Consider the following 16,449-nt stretch of genomic DNA (forward strand, 5'->3'; position numbering starts at 1 on the left):
GAATTTCATTTCACTACGTTTGGTATAAATTAATCTAGCGCAAATGAAACAAAACTATAAAGTATAAATTTAATTTATTAGTTTAACTACATTGATTACAAATGCAGAAGTATGTGTAAAATATAAACAATATATAATAATAGATCATAGATAGTGTCCATATTATGACTTTAAATCAGTATTTTACTTTAAATAATTTCTTCAGTAGTCAAATGTTTAAGGTTCAAGTAATACAGATATATATACATATACATGATTTTTTAATTTGACAAATGTAGTATAGTCGCATTAAAAAGTTACACGATAAATATGATTTTGTAAATATCAATATTGAATTTTTTGAATGTAAGTACAACAGAATGGAAGAAAATTTATTGATTGAAAAAGATAGATAGATATTCTTGTTAATCATTTTTAATAAAATGGTTTCTAACACATTTTATGTTTTCATATCAAAATTTTCATTATTCTTGTCATAGATTAATATTTACTGTATGTACAATGATATCTTTATGCATGTGAAAATAGAGTGTGTTAATACTCGTAGTAATTAAAGATTCTTACTAATTGATGCAGAATGTATTTTATTACACCTGCTGCCTACGAAGAACGTTAATTTATTGAATATTCCTAACTAGAGATATTAAATATTTACATAATTTAAAAGTATTTATATAAATATTATATAAAATATTCATGAAATAATTTTATCGATTCTGGAGTTTATGACGTATGTAGTATTGTATATATGTATGTATATATTCAATTATTTTATTCATTTTATGCCGATATCGTGTTTCGTATTATCTTACGAATGCTAATAAATTATGATGTCATAGCTGAAGAATATTGTTATTTATAATATATACTTTATAATTAAAACATATGGTGTAAATGTGGAACATAGAATTCTATTGTGTTTTATATATTTATAATTTCTTATAAAATTTTATTCTGAAAATTATCGATCTTGAAATTACATTTTACTGATATGTATAGTTTAATGCAATTCAGTGAAATATGCATTACAACGAAACAGCTTTATGACAAATTATCTTTAAGATAGTTATATATTCGAAATATAAAACGTTTCTTGAAAATATTAAGCTTCGATTAATAAACCATATTTGAGACCAATATTGGTCAAGTTCTGAGTAGTTGATACACCCAAAACCGCAACCGCAATAGCAGCAATAGTGACTGCACCTTCCAAGTAAAGACCGTATAATACTCGCACATAGCCAACTATTGTTGAAAGACCACCGGCAGCAGTAAAATCTAAAGGAAATAGAACACTTGCTGCAATTGGCCTGGATCTAGCTACTCCAAAACACAAGACTCCCAGCAGATAGTAAGTGGCTGTAATTGAAAATAATGGATAGTTTTTAATTTAACATTAAATAAAATTAATAATTAAATTAACATTAATATTCGAACACAGTACTATCTCTGCGATAATAACGAGTTATTCTGAGTGGTAATTTTTATCGACCTTAATTTTATTTCACCCTGTACATGACATTATTTACTTAAAGTCATATTCTAAATCAATTGGCAAAGTTTTGCTTTTTTAACACGAAACATGCCTTTTATAAGGGCATATTTTTATCCTAATAAAAAAATAATACTTGAATCAGATTTTATGACTCCAAAGACCCCTAAAACAAGTCTCATTGAAATTACCGATGACATATTTACTGACACTAAATTTTATCAGCATTAGACTTGCCCAACATCGCAGTTGACCGACACCAGACTATATCAGCAACAGCTTCAACTTAATTATTATGTTTGGCAGTATGACTGTCAGTATCAGCACAGATAAATAAGAGCGGATTTTTATTTATCCATATCAGTTTATTGCTGCAGATAAAATCGGTGACCGATCGCCTTACAGCGGCCGGGTTAAAAATGCTAACCCAAACTTAACACAAACCACTTGATATTGATTTGTATTGAAATTACATTCAAACTTATCGTAAATTAATTGAAATTTACAAACGAAAACTTATTTAATTGCTAAGCAGATTGTGTTCGATATTTGGTTTGGATTAGTTCCTTAATCCGTACACCGTAAGGTGGCAGGCTATCAATCATCTATAGCATAAAATCTATCTAAGTAAAAGTCCTCTCTTATTCCCTTTTACTTTTGTGCTAATATTGCCAGTCAATCGAAGCTGTCGTCAGCAAAAGCTGTGGTCTATGAAATCTGGAGTCGGTCAAATTTGGTGTCAGTGAATAGTCATCGACGAAATCTGTGTCAATGCTTTCAATGGGATCCCCTAAAACTGTCCTGTTTGTAATTAATCGCGTAAAGTTAGCAGACATATAAATTTACTCCAGGTTTTTACTTTTTCAGATCACTAATCGCGATAACGTTATATTAACCAATCTCATAGAAAAATTATATGAATATTATAAGTGTATATACACGGGTATTATGATTTTATAATTACCTACACAAACGAAGGGCACTACCTTAACCCATTTTGGTACTGGCGGTGTATAACTTAGCTCTGTTTGCTCGTATCCTTCAAGTATCCTCGATATAGCATATCTTTGTAATCGTACTGCTAACAGAAGACCAAGATTCATAACTAAAAGAAAATGTGCAGGTATACCAATTGCTGCAAAAATAACAGTTACTGTTCGACCAGCTGTCGTTCGTGGAACCGGGGCACCAAAACCTAAGGGAAATAAAAGCAAATTATAAACTGGCAAAAGTAAAAAAATATATGTGCCTATACGTAACTATGTTGCTTAAGCATCTAAAAACAGTATAGAATAAATAAAAGTAAGCGCCCAATCATATTTTTCGAAAGATTCGTTATCAGACTGCGTATTTTTATGAACTGTGCAAAATTATACAAAATATACATAGCATGAAAGACATGTAAACTATTCAATGTATAATGCTTTCCATAATATTTGTCAGGTAAAACAATTTTGTACCGAGGTTTAATTTCATCAATTATATTCTCAAAAATATAAATTTTCATAAAAATCCGTAGTCTATTCATTATTTTTCCTAAGTTTGCTAATGTTACATTTTACACTAATTATTTAAAGAAACGATACAATGTGCATATTAAAATCTTGCACTTGAAGCTAATACCGTTTGTATTTCTTCTTTTTTATATTTATCGCAATAATTAAGAAGCATTTATTTGCTACAGAAACAACATTTTAATTACCAAGAGTGGTGAGAAGTGAAAGCGCAAATAAGATACAACCCGGAAACGTCCAAAGTTGTCCACTATTTCCACTTTCGCCATATCCAGAACTAACTGCCATCAATAGCAACTTCTCGTGTTTTTCTACATATTGGTGCACTTTGTTACTCCAAAGCGGTTCTACGTCTTCTTCTTTTTCTGTACGCAACTGTCTCAATTCCGTCGCTAAGCCAACCGCTAAATCTTTCTGCATATCCTTCAATTTTACAACTTGCTCACGTTCCCGAGGGCCCTCAATGACGCAAAAAGCCACTGCACCAGCAATTGCCCAAATGGTAAGTAACCACGTCAATCCTATAATACGTAAACCACGTTTGTTAACTAAAAATAGTAAAAGCGAATTACACATTAAAATTGTTTGCCGATATGAGAATCATTTTTTTCAATAAATCACTGTACGCCCCGCTGCTTAGGTTCACCTCCTTTCGTTCGTATCAGGAGGTTTACTCGCGTGCAGGGATATTTTGGTCTATTTTTAATTATCAATAAAGACAAAGCCGAAAACGCAATTTTTTATTTCGGCGTCAAGAATCACCCCTTAAACCATGAAACATCTGTTGCTGAACACTCTGGACGGTGGCATACGAAAATATTCAAACACTCCTAAAAGCTTTGATTTGAAAAGCTTCGCTTCGAGAGCTCATTGTACATCTAAGGACAATGGAAAAAATCCATATATATATATCTTCTATCTGTATTAGTTTATGCGATATAACGAATTTTCTGTTTTTATTTTGTGTTATCTAGTTATTAGAGGTGCGCGGACACTCGATATTTCGAGTTCGGATGGGGTCGAGAATTCTACTCGAGATTGTGTCGTGATCCCTAAAGTTTGTAACGTTTGCGTACTCCCGATATTTCGTATTATTTCTTATGGTCAAATGTGGAAATCATTCTAAATCTAAAGATAGAAAATCCGATTGTAAAATTAAAAAAAGCAGACCAGATCCAAGCCTCGGGTACCTGTACACTCCTACTAATTACCTTCACAGAAAAGGACCACGTTGTATTTAGAGGCAATCCTGTAAACGTCTTGTCATGCATCCGATTACATTCTGAATGATTCCTGAATTTGCCGAAAAGATTGTTCCATTCTGAACCTTAATATATTAACATCATCAATAGAGTTTTCACTGTTTGCAAAATTCCTTATATCTCATAGACAAAGATAGAGCATACGTTTATATGAACTTCTCTCATTGTTTTTAGATTTACAACCAACTCCTCAAGCGAGTCTCACACGTTCTGGTACACCCTGTATACTATGTGAAATATTTGAAAATCTCATTAGCACTGTAGCGAGACTCGACCTCGATTATTACTCCTACCTCGAGTCTGAAAATTGGATCTGAAAATGTAATAGAGGTTACAAGATATTTATTGGAAGCATACGTTTCGCAAAGATCAACAAAGTATTTCAACAGTCAATTGTGCGTTATATTCATAGAATACGGTTTGTAGCGAGAACATCTTTAGCATTTGTACGAGTAGAACTTCGACTTTTAGTTTCTGCAATTGCTCTTGTTTGAAAACTCCTCTATAATTGCTCTTTCTATAATAGAAGTTCACCACTTTTCCCCAGTACTTATTATTCTTTGTTCACATAATAGAAGCTCTTCAGACAAGTGAATTCAACCAGTAAGAGTTCAGTTAATCGACTAAATTACTAACTTAACTAAAGTTTCGTTCCAATAGTTGGATTTCAGGTAAGTAGAGTTCTACTGTAACTGAATGTTTAAGACTACTAGTCGTGCTGTATACTAATTTCGCTCTAAATGTATGTTTGGTGATAAATGTCTTGTAACTTCTATATCCATTTTCGGATTGATTTCAAATTTTAGTATTATAAGCTTAGTTTTGTGGGGACAAAAACAATATTCATAAAAATATTGTGTGGTAAGTGTTCGAATACTTTCATGAGCCACTATATGTATACTTTATGGAAAGTATCTTCGATACACTATTTTTTAATAGCAATCATAAATTATGAGCGAAAGAAGAGATATCAATGTATTTTTACCAAACAACGAGAGTGATAATCTTCCTAGAAATCTAATATGTTTCCATATTTTCGAAAATCCTTTTACATTTGACGAAGCTACATCTTCTTCTTCGACGATATCTTTAACGGATGGTAAAACCCTGAGTCGCAATGGTAGTCCAACTGTTGTTTGAATAGCAATTGATTTCGTCGGTTTTTCGGAATTTGCGGTCGTTTTGTATCGCGGAGAGATGTCTTCCGAAACTGTTGTAGGTGTATCTAAGAATAATAGACTAAATTATTACTATACTTCCAAAGTATATAATTTTAATGCAACCTTTAAAAGTGATTTTCTTGCTTTATAATGTATCACGTAGATGATCAAAAATGATGATAAGAAGGAAATATATTTTCATTATTCAAGATCATTATAGTTAAATATAACATTGTCTCTAATAACGACGAGCCTCGCAAATCTTTAAGAATACAAGGTCTGGCACAATAACATGTACAGGTGGGCGTGAGGTGATTTCTTATGAAAAAATAAGAAGAAAATTTGACTAGCGTATAGTTGAACTTGGCTGATCACCGAGTGTGAGGAAATAATCAACAGGAAATTATCCTATACACGAAAATAAGTCGATAAGTGGAAACAATTTTTCACAAGATTCTTTGTTTCCGAGAAAAATAAATTTGAAAATATATCATGCGCGTGTACCAGGCCTGTTCTTAACTAAGCATATCGTTGCTTGGCATTGATAGTGGCATAACTCAACAAATTTTAAACTACACTATGTTTCTATTTTTATCATGTAAAACAGTAAATATTTTCCATCGGTTTTGCGTCATAAGGAAAAATTATTACTTATGCTGTTATCAACCTGGCCTTAGTTTTACAACACTGGCTCATCTTCAGTCGTTTTGCGACAAGTAGAAGTTATACTGCTTTCGCGAATAGTCGCATAGCTTGTATCAAGTCAGCCTTATAATATCGTTGAAACGACTCGCGAAGATTTCTTTGTAAATTTGAAAAAAACTCTTCTCTAAAATATATATTTTTCGGGTTGTGCCACTATCAATGTTGTGCTAAGCAGCGACACTCAAACTTTATTTTCTTGGAAATGAAACCTTAAATGGAAAGTATTTTTACTTATTTTTGCACGTATAATAATCTCCTGTTGACTATTTACTCTTACCCAGTCGCTAATTAGTCACGATCAAGCGTCTTAGATAAATTTTCAAACTCGATTTTCTCAGAAATTAAGCTTCGAACGAAAAAATGTTATTCGATATTTTCTCTTTATTTTTTATAAGGAATTATCATATGCCCGTTTGTCTATAGCCTATACATACATGTTATTCGATTCGATCCTATATATGTACATAGATATGTTCCTGTAATGCATGAAATGTTATTACTTCGTTGAATTTATTGTGTATATTGTCAATATATTTCTTTAATTTGAATTACAATTATATAGTACAGTACAGTATATACGCATCTTGAGACTCATCTAAATTTTCTTAGGCTTAATTTCCAATTTTAAACTCTATAGTGCGTTCCGCTGTCCTACATTCGGTTTTTCCTTACGTATTGATTTAGTTCTTCTTAACGCGTTATTATTAATGAAACCAGAAATAGCATGTACATCCAACCGGTGATACAGTCATCAAACTTATACTCCTGTACAATTCTGCAAATTATATAGTATTATTTAAAAGTATTGTATAGTATATATGAATATGTATACATATAAACGAGCTTGAAGGCAGAGAGATAAAGATAAATAATTAAAGAAGCTTAGAAATATTTTAAAACTATCGCCAAAATGGATTGTTTTATTTTAATTTTACTTTCTCTTGCATTTTTATTTTATTCAGTATCGTTGCAAATTTATGGTTTGTGTGTTTTATATATTCATATAAACATTTTTATATGTCTTATGTAAAAAAATGTAAAATTTTAAGCTATCATAAAGAATGATTATACCTTAGGAATTATTACTATTATTATCTATCGTCGTTTAAATTCGGTTTGTCTATAATAAATGACACTATTAAATATAAGTATAATTAGCTTCCATCTATTATTAAATAATCAATTAACGAGTAACCAAGTGTAGAGGTAGTAATAGTAGTAAACCTAAACGTACACATATCAAAAGAGCAAATGAATATTTCACAACATAATATAAAACTATGTGATTAGAACTAGATTTACACGTAGAATGATCACTATTTCTCGTTTCATATACGCACATATATTGTAACTGGTTCGTAATTTAAATATCTTTTTGTGTTTTAACATACTTACATTGACGTATCTTTGTCAAATTAAGTTAATATATCGACTTGTATAAGTTATTATTTGAGGTGTATTTAAAACTGAAACTAAGAAGAAAACATAAAAAAATGTGAAGATCACAGGACCGTGAAGAGTTAAACTGTTATATAATTTATACAAGATACACGTCTCTACGTCTAAACATTCTGAAGAATTCATTTTGAAAATAGTATAGTTCCAATAACGTTTACTTGAATATGCAGGAGTTGGAGAAAATAAAATATATGTATATATGCATGCATAATATCAATATGACGTGTAAGAGGTGTTTCCATTATTTTGTCCAACCCCTGTACACGATATGCTCGTATGATCAAATAATCTTGACAAACACTGTTAAAATTTAATCGATGATACAGAAATGTAAATATCTTTAATACGTTATCATACGATGTCAAAACACTTGACAAAAATTAGCCATACCTATTGCAAACACTACATCGTTGTCGTCTTCATTCTGGTTGTGCCTCTGCTGTTCGGTCATCGTTATGTGAAACTCGGTAACGCGACGTCCGATCTCGTCCTTCGATTTCGGATGTATTACGTTCCTATGGGCAGAATGTCGTATTTTGTGGATCTTGATCGCCCTGTGCATTTTCTTCCCGGCATGTTGTTTACGAGCGCATGTAACAGCAGACAGCGAAACAGGTGTCAACTTCGCAACGTCTATAACATCACTAACGGGCGTCGCAACACCCCCAAGGATTGGCGGTGCTGGGAAAAGGGGCACGTCCATTGACAAAGGTCAAGGTTCCTTTGCTTATGAAGTACAATGCTATCATCGATAGCGATTTCTTTCTTTAACCTAGTCCTTTGTTGGTTCTACATCAATGTATCAAGGTAACGGAGGCATGTGTAACTTTTTTCTTTACACATATAACTAGTGCACTGGTGATGCAATCGTTTCCATTTCATAACTATTTATCCATGACCTTTCAGTATGCACAAATTTAATTTATAAAGAATATTTACCGAGGAACAAAGAAGTTTTGGGTTGAAACTGGTTCGTAAGAAATGTTTGTACAAGAGGAAACTGTTTGGTAGTAGCATTTTATATTTAATGGATTTAAATTCGAGCATCTTTTGATACTTTTGATATTTTCAAGTTTTATTTTTTATTTATTTCTAGTTGTATTTAAAAGAGATAATGATAGGAATGTTTGTTCCATTTCATGGCCATCGTTATATATATTGCCTTTGTAAAATTTACGTATGAGTTATAGCTTATTTTATGTTTTTATTTCATATAATATTATTATTATTTGTTTTTAACATCTTATTAATGCATGTAATATTAGAAAATTTTTTAATTCATTTATGATTTACAATTGCAACAACATCTGAAATAATGAAAACAAATTTCTGCGTTAGTTCAAAATATGAATAGTAACCATTTTGATTCTACTTATTTTCTTTATATATTTTATCTATATATTCTATTTATCTCCTCTAGTCGATCACTTACGAAAATTTAATTATTTAATCATGCTAGATAAAGTTACTTGAGGCGGTGCTAGGTCTAGATTACTGCACACCTAAGTATATAATACCAGGCAAAGCTCAGAGAGAAAGAGAAGGTTGGGGTTAGAGCAGGGGCAAGAGCTTTGAGGTATGAAGACAGTATAAGAAGAGGTGTAGGTGGATTATTAGGTAAAGAATGCGTAAAAGAAAAAGAAAGGGAAGTTAGAAGAACAAAAAGTATCAGAGCAAGAGAAGAATGGTTTTAGAGAAGTGATTGCAGCCAGCTAGGTGTAGAAAATCTAAGACAGCAGAAGATTGATATAATTAAGGTTCTGACAGAAAGGGACGAAGAGTTGCAAGGTCAAGATGCAATATAATAGAATTTGGAATGCCAAATATAATAGTAGGTACAAATATGTACATAAGAGTAGTGGGCAAAGCGAAATATCTGGAGAATGAAGGAAAAGGAGGCAGCCAGAGGCCTGTAGACTGGCAAATCGTTACTGGTCAGGAGAGGAAAAGAGAAAATGTATTTTATGTAGGTTAAAGATAGGCACTATAGATAGTGCTATAACAATTGTTAAAATATTGCTAAGTTTCCAGCGTACTAAGAGAGGAAGAGATAGGAGAATAGGGTTGTCATTTATAAAATTACCGGATTTTCAGAGGTCAATTTCACCCCCTTAAAGTGAATTTGAACAGGAGAACAAATTTGCTTAATACATTTCTGTGTTTTCTCCTCATATCCCCAAAGTTTCTTAATTTTTAGAATTTGCAGGTTGCGAATCTTCCGTTGTCGAATGAAAAAATCTCTCCACTACTTCGATAGCCTACTTCTTTACTACCCTGTACTACCACTAGCCTCCCTCTTTCATCTTCAATTCAGTGGTTGGAATATTTGTTACTCTTTCCATTCCTAATATGTCACTATGACATACTTTTGTGCATAGTACGGAAACTAGAACCAACCACCCTATATATGTATAATCTTGACAACATATTTCAAGGGCATCAAAATCAGTAAGGAGGTAACTATTCGGCAACTTGGCCAAGTTTATTGATATTTATACTATAATCTTTTTTCACCATTCGGAAGAGCAAGATAACAAAACCTAATTTCTGTGTCACCCTGTATGATCGTAATAAAAGCTTATATAAGGTATTAATAGTAAGTATAATATAATGAAAAGTTTAGGATTTATTAAATTAATTTTCGATATTTAACTATCCGTTACAAACGATTTATGTCAGCATATTTTCTATCTGTAATTGTTGATATTATTTTTTCACATACATATATCGTTGAGTAATCATGTGAAACAAATTTACAAAAATAAGAGTTATATTATTTATATGTTCTTTTACTTTTTAACTCTCACATAATGTATAGAATTGTTAACAAATGTATAGAATTATTTGTTCAATCTCTGTTTAAAGAATACTAAGTTCAAACCACTCGAATCTACCATAGGTCAGTCGTAGTATATCTACGATGCTCGATGCTTAAAAATTATAAACAATACTTATGTTTCTATTTTCCTAGATATCGAATGCATGCTCCTTTTCCTTCGCGTTTGTGATGTAAATGTAATCTCAAAGTAAACGTTTAAAAAGAGGAGCCGTGTGATAACAGGAAAACAAAGCTGATAAAGCTGCACTTAAAGGTCATATAATATATGTGTGCGTATTTATCATACCGGTGATTATGTCTTCTTTAAATTTACTCATGTACTTACTATATACACGTACGACCATTGAATGAAAGTCCACGCATCAATATGTAGGCACGACCACACATAACAAACGCGGTTGGTACATCATAAATGAAAGGGAATGGAAGGAATATAAAGTTGAACTTGAAAATTACGATGTTTAGGAATCAAGACGAGACGATCCGTATACTCCTCCGAACAATTTACAGACTACTGGCTTCGAATAGCATTTCGTAGATTTGGCGCATTGCATGCTACGGTGAAGGATGTAGTAACGTAAATGGTTCCCTATCGATACACTAAAATTAGAACACAACCTTGGAATAAATCACGAAGATATTAGCCAAATTTCATCGCACTTCTCGTTTTCTCCAGTAAGATACATCACGGTAGGTCATTGTCGGATGTTGACCTAATGATATATGAATAATTTACAGTAGATACAGCGATTCATAACGCTTGTACAAAATTTTGATGTGTACGTTATACAAAACATTTTAATATTTCATTAGCACTCCCATAAAACACAACTATCGTGATTATATTGATAAAATTTGGAGCGGTATTTGAAACGATAAAATTTAGCGGAGACATTTAGACAGATTTAGGCCACGAGTCACTAGCGACAGAACTGTCGCTTTAATAGTTCTACAGGGTGAGTCACATGAATACCTGTTTTAATTTTTGAGATAAAGAGAAATGTCTGAAACAAAAATTGTTTGATTCCAAGAGGGCCATCATATGGCTGTCAAAACGTTTTATCCGGTGGATGCGCTTAGAATATTTGAAGTTCGCCGTCATATGTTTAAGTGCAACTACATATTTTTGAACACCTGCCATTGTAACCACTCTCAAGGCGATTTCAACGACTACAGTCATTCAAGAACGCAAAAGTACCTGTGTGAAAAATGAAAATTCATAAAGTATGCTTCTGAAACAGAACATTTTGTAATATGAAGGCAAACAGTTGTGGATTACTAAAATGGCTACTAACTTTGACACAAGGTCAGATAGGACACATATTGATACGAATTTTTTCCATTGTTTTTTCCTATTCACTTTTGAAGTATGTCCCATATATTACCCCGTATATTAATGATACACCCCATATATTAAAATCGGTTTCCCACGTCTTATTGGCGATCAACGGCATGCAGCGAGTGAATATTTTTGTTTAGGTACGAGGCTGGTAAAACTGTGTTTTATTTTCTCATTGGATCGTTAGTGGCAACGTAAAGTAAACTACATTCCTAATACGATAATTCCAAAGGTAAACGTGAACGATTATCACCTAGCCAACCATCTATATCATACTTTAAAAGGAATTTCCACCTAGATAAGGTTTCAATTGAATTTCAATTTCAACAATGAAATATCAGATATTTAATTCAGGATAAATTGTTAAATCTGTATTTGTGGGTAGGTCTATAGCCAACGGCATGGTCGTCTACATAGAGTTTTACTGGAAAGTTGACCATTTTTAATGAGCCGCAAAAAAATGTTTCATCGCGATAATACCATAGCACAAACGCAATAATAACTTTAAATAGCTTACATATAATCTTATTAGCTATATTCTACGATATTACGAAATACAATATAAATACATAGGTAGGTACATCTCATAATATACGTATGTATACGTGCATGTACACAAACGTTTTTTCTATTGTACAACATCACACGTGTGTATATAAATTAATATAATAATTTTATTGCAATACCTATACCCATACAAATACATATAATGCAATACCCATAAAGAATGAAACGGTACAGTCCAGTCGTCGTTTTAGCTGCCATTTATTTTATAGTGGTTACTAAAAATTTGAGCCGAGTTCTTCTATGAATTTAAGCTGAAGTTTTTGTTTTCGTAGGTTTAAATTCTGGCGAATTGTATCGAAGGTAGGCACGCCTGCGCTGTATCGATCCAAAATTGACGGCCTCGTCTTGCCTGAACGGCAACAGCAGTGCCCAAGTACATCTCAGTTCAATGAATTTACCGCGTTTAGAACATGGAAAATCGTCTCTTTAACAACAATGCGTTGCTCTGGTCGAAAGTTCCTAATTTGGTTGAGTTTAATGTTCTTCTTTCTCCTGATTGGTCGTCTCTTGATCGATCGTGGATTCGATTTACCGATACTGGTGATCGGTACTAGCGATATCTTAATACCAAAGACTTATTCAAGTTTTCAGCAAGATGTACAGACTGGAGCACTTGCTTTCGTAGCCGGCATGTACATGGCAGGTCTGCAACCTAGGAACAGAAGTTTCTGCAGATGGTATCATGGCCTGCCGAATATGCTCTCGTATCCGGCATCCAAAGTCACCTGGAGTCCCGAAATCGGTGAGAAGAGCCCCTACAGAATTCTACCGTTTGTATTGCGCGGAACCGAGGAGAGGAACAAGCTGCCTCAGGTGACCCTCTGCACGCACGCCACTGCAGATCAAGTCTATGGAATCGTGGAATTAGCTCGGAGATGGGAGGGTCCATTAAGCCTGGCCGTTTTCACGCCTGGCCTCGACGCTGGTATCGCCGTTGCTCTCCTCGATCGGGCCTGTCGATGCGAACCTGAAATGTACAAGGTTTCCCTATGCACTCGCCCTCAAAACGGGTCGCTAGTAGTATGATTAAACTTCAGGCATTATATGCATACCGCATGTCTAAATCTATTCTCCATCGCGACTATCTCAATTTTCGTTCAATTTTAATTTAGTCATCTACGCCAACTACTTTGCTTGCGATACGAAAGCAACCGTATCTTAAAAAATGCAATCTGGGACAAAGATACGTGAATAGATAAAGAAAGTAGGTATCATCGAACTAGTGCCAGTATTACTTAGATTTTATTTGTTATAACAAATCCTTATGGTATATGGATTATTTAGTTAGTTTAGTTAATTTGAAATTAACATTTACACTTTTGTGTAAACAAACTGTCTTTAAGGAAAATTCATTGATACCTATCTACACTGCCTGTCCATTTATTTCTGTCCCCTACTCTACGTAATTAACAGCACGCTATAATTTTCTACTGTCACGGTCTCAGAAATACTGCTAATCATGTTTTATAAAAATTATACTCTTTAAAGTGAAATGCAAGATTTTAAATTTCCTCTACCTTAAAAATTGTATGAAAAGAATAAAGTAAATTACATTGTTTCTAAATAATCTCTATAAAACACGTGAGTAAACACAAGTACATTTAAGTCGTTTTTTTAATTACTAAAATACATCGCATCGTATCTATATAAGATTATATGGGTTAAATATAGAGATGAATACACACGTAAGTATACGGAAGTACTAACTACAGTTTTAACGTATGCCCTTTCACAGGTTTCTGTTCATTTGGTATTTCCGGCGAGTCGCCCACCAGCTTTAGGACAGATTACTCGAATTCATGGTGACTGTGCGGCATCCGATCTTCAAAGAGGAGATAGAGGGACAGAAAGGAAACGAAGAAGCATGATTTATCCTATTAACGTAGCCAGAAATGTAGCCAGAATTCAAGCAAACACGACTCGTGTTCTGGTAACTGATATCGAATTATTACCTAGCCAAAGATTAGCATCCGGTTTTATGGAAATTGTCCGGGAAAAAACACCAAAAGGCAGAATCGTGTTCGTGGTACCAGTATTTGAGATAGAATCAAATGAAGTGCCACCATTGACAAAAAAGGAATTGCTTTCAGCAACGAAGGCTGGTCTAGCCGTTTATTTTCACAGGTTTGTAAAAATAATTCCAACTGTGCGAAAATGATTTTACAAAATTCATATCGGAGGGTTGTTTTAACTTTGTATGTATTAACATGTGTTACGTTATATACACTGGCAACAAGAAAAAAAGAAAAAAGTATTTGTACATTACTGCGTTTGTTATAGTTAACTAGGTCCAATTATAATAAATTTTGTATCACTTAATGATATATATTTTCATATGATTGTCATCAAAGTTTGATATTATGTAAATGAAACGTAGAATTTAATAAAAGAACGTTTCATTAGGATATAAAAGTGTGTACAAATATTTCTTTCAGCCAGCGTATAACCATAAATGAGAAAATACAAAAGATTTTACAGAGAATTCCTGGTTTATAGATTTCTCTGTTCACATTGTCAAAGGTTCCCTGGACTTAGTAGATGGTTAATTAGACCTGATCCGGGTAAAGTGAAACCTCTTATTATTACGAAAAGGGAATATCCACATCATAGATGGGAGCCTGTATTCATAGGAACGCAAAATGATCCCTTTTATGCTGAAGAAATGTCTTGGGAAGGCAGACAAGATAAAATGAGTCAGGTATTGCGCGTATTCGACAGATTTACAACAGAAATAAAATACTAATAGAATTATACTTGTTCTATAAAATTTTATGCACATATGTATTAATAAAAATTAGTATGACATTCTATTTTAGAAGATCTATCATAATGAAAGGATATATTAAAATTAAATTTATTAAATTTAATTAATTAAATTTATAATGAATTTATAATTAATTTATATAAATTTATAACAATTTTACATGCATATAAATTTTAGTATTTACAGGTTATTTATAATAAAAATATACATAGTAACTACAGATTAACGATTAATCATAAAAAAAATCGTTTTAAATTTCAATTAATCTCGTTAACTGTACTGTACATACTAGGATAGATACTAATTATTAAGAAAAAGATGAGCAATATAACACAATGTAAGGATACAATATAGTGTAAGAAACTAGGAATAAGAATGCAACAACCTGCTTGTAATAGGCTGTTGGCCTTAAGTGCAAATAAATTGTTATTGTTGTTATTGTTGTTGTTGTTGTTGTTGTTGTTATTATTACTACTATTATTGTTATTATGAGTAATTTCATAATGGTAGATTTTTAAAACAGAATATCATATGAATAATAAATTTTGTAAATAATAATAAATTGTGTAAGAAACGTGTTATATTAATTTTTAACATTTTCTTATAGATGTTCGAGATGTGTCTTTTACACTATCGACTAATTATACTTGATGGTGCCTTTTTAGTCCATACACCAGGTATTAAACGAAAAACAATAAAGATTGACAAAGCAAAACGAGAATTTTTAAAGCCTCACGAAAGAAAGAACGCTCGTATCTATCAACGTATAATTAGACGTTTATTGAAACAATATCCTGTTAATCGCAAATGCGCACAATAATATTTTTCGATAAAGGAAATCAGTATTCAGAGTAATCGCTTTTACTATAGGAATAAAATAAACTTTGAAAGATACACGGAGTAGCTATATAAATGCTGTTTGTTTTCTAATAGTGTTATCTATATAAATGATACGTTGTATCTATACTACCATCCATTATAAAAGAGTGTTTTTATATTTATAAACCAGTAGAAATTAACTGAAAATATGTGCCTATTTAAAATACAAAACATAAAAAGTCTCGTAGCAGTAACTCCCTGAATAATGAATATATCACAATAGTTTATTATTACTTAGTAATAGTATAATATATTATTATTTTCATTTTTTTGTTCAACTGGACATTGAGGAACTTTGTTATTATACATAAAAAATATAAAGATACGTGTAAAGAATATAAATATATTCTCCCAGCTAAAGCGTTACTGCATTTGTTTGATAAAACAAATATAAAAGTTAAGGTTTTGTATAAAAAAATGTATTTACCTACGCATGTTTCGTACGTTTCAAAATTTTAAATTATCGAACG

The 16,449-nt window shown here is 32.2% G+C and overlaps 2 protein-coding genes and 2 long non-coding RNA genes across 5 annotated transcripts; 3 read left to right on the top strand and 1 right to left on the bottom strand.

Moving 5' to 3' along the window:
• Positions 1-57: 57 nt before the first annotated feature.
• On the bottom strand, positions 58-11,106 carry LOC126866877 (uncharacterized). Its single transcript, XM_050620869.1, has 6 exons — positions 10,756-11,106; positions 7,982-8,898; positions 5,254-5,493; positions 3,195-3,527; positions 2,457-2,687; positions 58-1,359 (listed from the first exon to the last, which is right to left on the bottom strand). The coding sequence occupies exons 2-6, from the start codon at positions 8,292-8,294 to the stop codon at positions 1,103-1,105; spliced, it is 1,374 nt and encodes a 457-aa protein (XP_050476826.1). The 5' UTR covers positions 8,295-8,898; positions 10,756-11,106; the 3' UTR covers positions 58-1,102.
• On the top strand, positions 2,647-3,291 carry LOC126866884 (uncharacterized). Its single transcript, XR_007690068.1, has 2 exons — positions 2,647-2,794; positions 3,177-3,291. It is a non-coding gene; the product is annotated as an uncharacterized LOC126866884 (long non-coding RNA).
• Positions 3,361-5,247, top strand: LOC126866883 (uncharacterized). Its single transcript, XR_007690067.1, has 3 exons — positions 3,361-3,508; positions 4,443-4,686; positions 4,844-5,247. It is a non-coding gene; the product is annotated as an uncharacterized LOC126866883 (long non-coding RNA).
• Positions 11,107-11,589: 483 nt separating the features above from the next.
• LOC126866878 (beta-1,4-glucuronyltransferase 1-like) lies at positions 11,590-16,345 on the top strand. Of its 2 annotated transcripts, XM_050620870.1 has the most exons (6): positions 11,590-11,736; positions 12,155-12,342; positions 12,609-13,317; positions 14,072-14,460; positions 14,833-15,034; positions 15,708-16,345. In XM_050620870.1, the coding sequence occupies exons 3-6, from the start codon at positions 12,772-12,774 to the stop codon at positions 15,918-15,920; spliced, it is 1,350 nt and encodes a 449-aa protein (XP_050476827.1). In that variant the 5' UTR covers positions 11,590-11,736; positions 12,155-12,342; positions 12,609-12,771; the 3' UTR covers positions 15,921-16,345. The 2 variants fall into 2 exon arrangements, with proteins under 2 accessions (XP_050476827.1, XP_050476828.1); XM_050620871.1 differs by lacking the exon at positions 11,590-11,736 and having other exon boundaries at positions 14,857-15,034.
• Positions 16,346-16,449: the final 104 nt, after the last annotated feature.

Source organism: Bombus huntii, chromosome 6 (assembly GCF_024542735.1).
Source record: "Bombus huntii isolate Logan2020A chromosome 6, iyBomHunt1.1, whole genome shotgun sequence".
Taxonomy (NCBI): domain Eukaryota; kingdom Metazoa; phylum Arthropoda; class Insecta; order Hymenoptera; family Apidae; genus Bombus; species Bombus huntii.